Genomic DNA, 2,630 nt, shown 5'->3' on the forward strand with positions numbered 1-2,630 from the left:
GGGGGGGGGGTGATGTAATAAACTAGCTGCTCCCACCCGAATTTCAGGACTTGTGCCTATCAGTAAAAAAGGATTTTCATCATTATTTCATATACACACAACAGATTAAACTGTTGCAAAAGAAAAATTCCTGACATTGGGCTACAAATAACCTTAGATGCCAAGAACCCTCCTAAGTATCTTAGCCGTCCCAATTAACACTGTTTTTCGGAGTATTATTGTTATTATAGTTTCACAATAGCTAATTAAGTCATTACCAGACAGCTTCCTGCCTAATATGGATAGCCAAATATAGTATAAGACAGTAAGATATGGTATGAGGCTGATTTAGTTGGTATTTCTGGCATCACTGCGTACCATGTAGGGGTCTTCCTTGATGGTACATACATATACACATACATAAGAGAGTGTGCTTTGACGGAGTGTTGACTGCTATTTCTATGAGGTCTGGTAGCCACATAGAGGTCTCCCTTATCGGCTCATACATACATAAATACATGCCCAAGACAGTGGGATGTGATCTGAGGAAGATTTGGTTGCTATTTCTGTAAGGTCTGGTTGCCACATAAAGGTTTTCCTTGTCGGCTCATACATACATACATAGAAAACAGTAAGGGGTGACTTGAAGGAGATTTGGCTGCTTTTTCTAGCATATCAAGCTATCGTGTATATGTCACCCTTGTTGGCTCATACATGTATACATACATCAGAGAACAGGGTATGATTTGAGGGATATTTAGCTGATATTTTTACCATATAGCAGTCTCGCTCAATGGCTTATACATACGTACATAAGACGGTAGGGTGTGATTTGAGGGAGATTTGGTTGCAATCTCTAGCAGGTTTAATTACCATGTAGAGGTCTCAATCATTGGCTCATACATATATACATACATAAGACAGAAGGGTGTGATCTGAGGGAGATTTGGCTGCTATATCTACAAGGGGTAGCTACAATGTAGAGATCTCTCTCATTGGCTCATAAGACAGAAGGGTGTGATCTGAGGGCGATTTGGCTGCTACTTCTACAACATTTGGCTACCATGTAGAGGTCTCACTCATTGGCTCATCATACATATATAAGACAGTAAGGTTTATTTGAGGGAGATTTGGCTGATATTTCTACCAGTTCTTGTGGCAGTGTAAAGGCTCCCTTCAACAGACAACAGCAAATCTGGGGTGAAGTTGATCTAATTCCTATTGGTTAGCGGGTGATACCGAAACAAAAGATATGGGGTGGAAGTGTATCGCTTCCGGAGCACAGCAAGGATGACAAAAGCAAGGCAGAGACACATGCTGCATACAGCGACGATGTAGTAGACGTATATGTGAACGGACCGTCTCGGGTGAGCAGCTGATGGGAAGCTGTAGCTCGGTGAGAAGGGCATGGGTGGAACAGACGAGATGCCGTCGAAGTTAACCGCTGCGTTGTCGATGTTGAGTTTACCCTGGCTTAGGACTGCCGCACAATGCATGTAACCATGCATGGACGGGTACATGATGGCACAAACATGCTCGGCCAGGGTGCACTGATCTGGTATCGGATCTTTTTGGTACGACACGGTGTTGTAGCGCAGGTAGCGCCGGAAAGGAGATGTCTTGTTGAAGGAGAAGCCAGAGACGAGCTCGAAGAAGGCCGCAGCGGAGAAGTTGTCGAGGGGGAGGTCTTCCAGCGCACGGTATTCCAGCTGCCAGACGGCGTGGTTCACTCTGGGACGGATGTTCGACAGGTTCAAGTAGTACTGGTGGTAGTTGAGCAGACGGTGACTCGTTCGGTTGTAGTGGTACAGCCTGACACCCGGGTTATTCGGCCCGACACCGGGCAAAGTGCTGTTCATTGGAGTGACCGCAGGAGCCATCAGCATTACTGATGCAGCAACGCCATCTGTAGGGGGATAAAAGAAAACATGAGTGATTTAGAGAGAGCGGGAGACGGGGAAAGAAAGAGTGTGTGTATATGTGAGAGAGGAAAAGAGAGAAAGAGAGAGAGAGAACAATAATGATGATGATGATAACAGTGATGATGTATGAACTATTCAACCCAGAAGGTCCCAAAGTGGGTCATACTGCTCCCACCCACCTGGGGGGAGGGACCTTCAAGGGAAGTGGGGGTGGCCAAAAGGAGAGCAATGTACGTAAAAGCAAACAAAATAATGGGTTAATTAGGGTTTAAGTTTTATTTGTGAAATACAATTGCTTTGAATTTGCTGCAGAAAGTGGTCCGTTTGTGGTGGTGAGTTGGGGGATGCGGGTGCACTAGGAACGCCCAAAAAAGTCTGGGAACTACTGATTTAACTCATAGCTGGGACCCTATAGAGCTAAAATGGGAGACAAAGGGGGCTAAAGTAAGATAGAGGGAAAAGCAGGTGTCTTGCTGCAGAGGAGATAGAGGGAAAAGATAAATATATGTCCGCAATTATGGTCATCAACAGCACAAGCAACAGGGTCATAATCGTTACCATCACCCCCACAGCCCTCCTCTTCCACTGTAACCACTGCAGTTATTGCCACCACCACCACCAGTATCAATATCACAACCACCACTACTACTACCATCACCGCAATCACCACCCACCACCACCACCACCACCACCACTGAAATCACAGCCACCCACCACCACCACCACCAC

General features: G+C 45.8%; 2 protein-coding genes across 3 annotated transcripts in view; both read right to left on the minus strand.

The window, feature by feature from the left end:
* The window catches only part of LOC106870586 (acyl-protein thioesterase 1), a 304,640-nt gene that overhangs the window by 60,499 nt on the left and 241,511 nt on the right, over nt 1-2,630 (minus strand). The gene's annotated exons all lie outside the window — the stretch shown is intronic.
* The window catches only part of LOC106878796 (acid sphingomyelinase-like phosphodiesterase 3b), a 12,142-nt gene continuing 9,518 nt past the window's right edge, over nt 7-2,630 (minus strand). For both annotated transcript variants that reach the window (XM_052977454.1, XM_052977456.1), the window contains one exon: nt 7-1,885. In XM_052977454.1, coding sequence (XP_052833414.1) covers nt 1,191-1,885 — 695 coding nt within the window. In that variant the 3' untranslated portion in view covers nt 7-1,190. The remainder of the gene's footprint in view (nt 1,886-2,630) is intronic.

Source organism: Octopus bimaculoides, chromosome 28, assembly GCF_001194135.2.
Source record: "Octopus bimaculoides isolate UCB-OBI-ISO-001 chromosome 28, ASM119413v2, whole genome shotgun sequence".
NCBI lineage: Eukaryota > Metazoa > Mollusca > Cephalopoda > Octopoda > Octopodidae > Octopus > Octopus bimaculoides.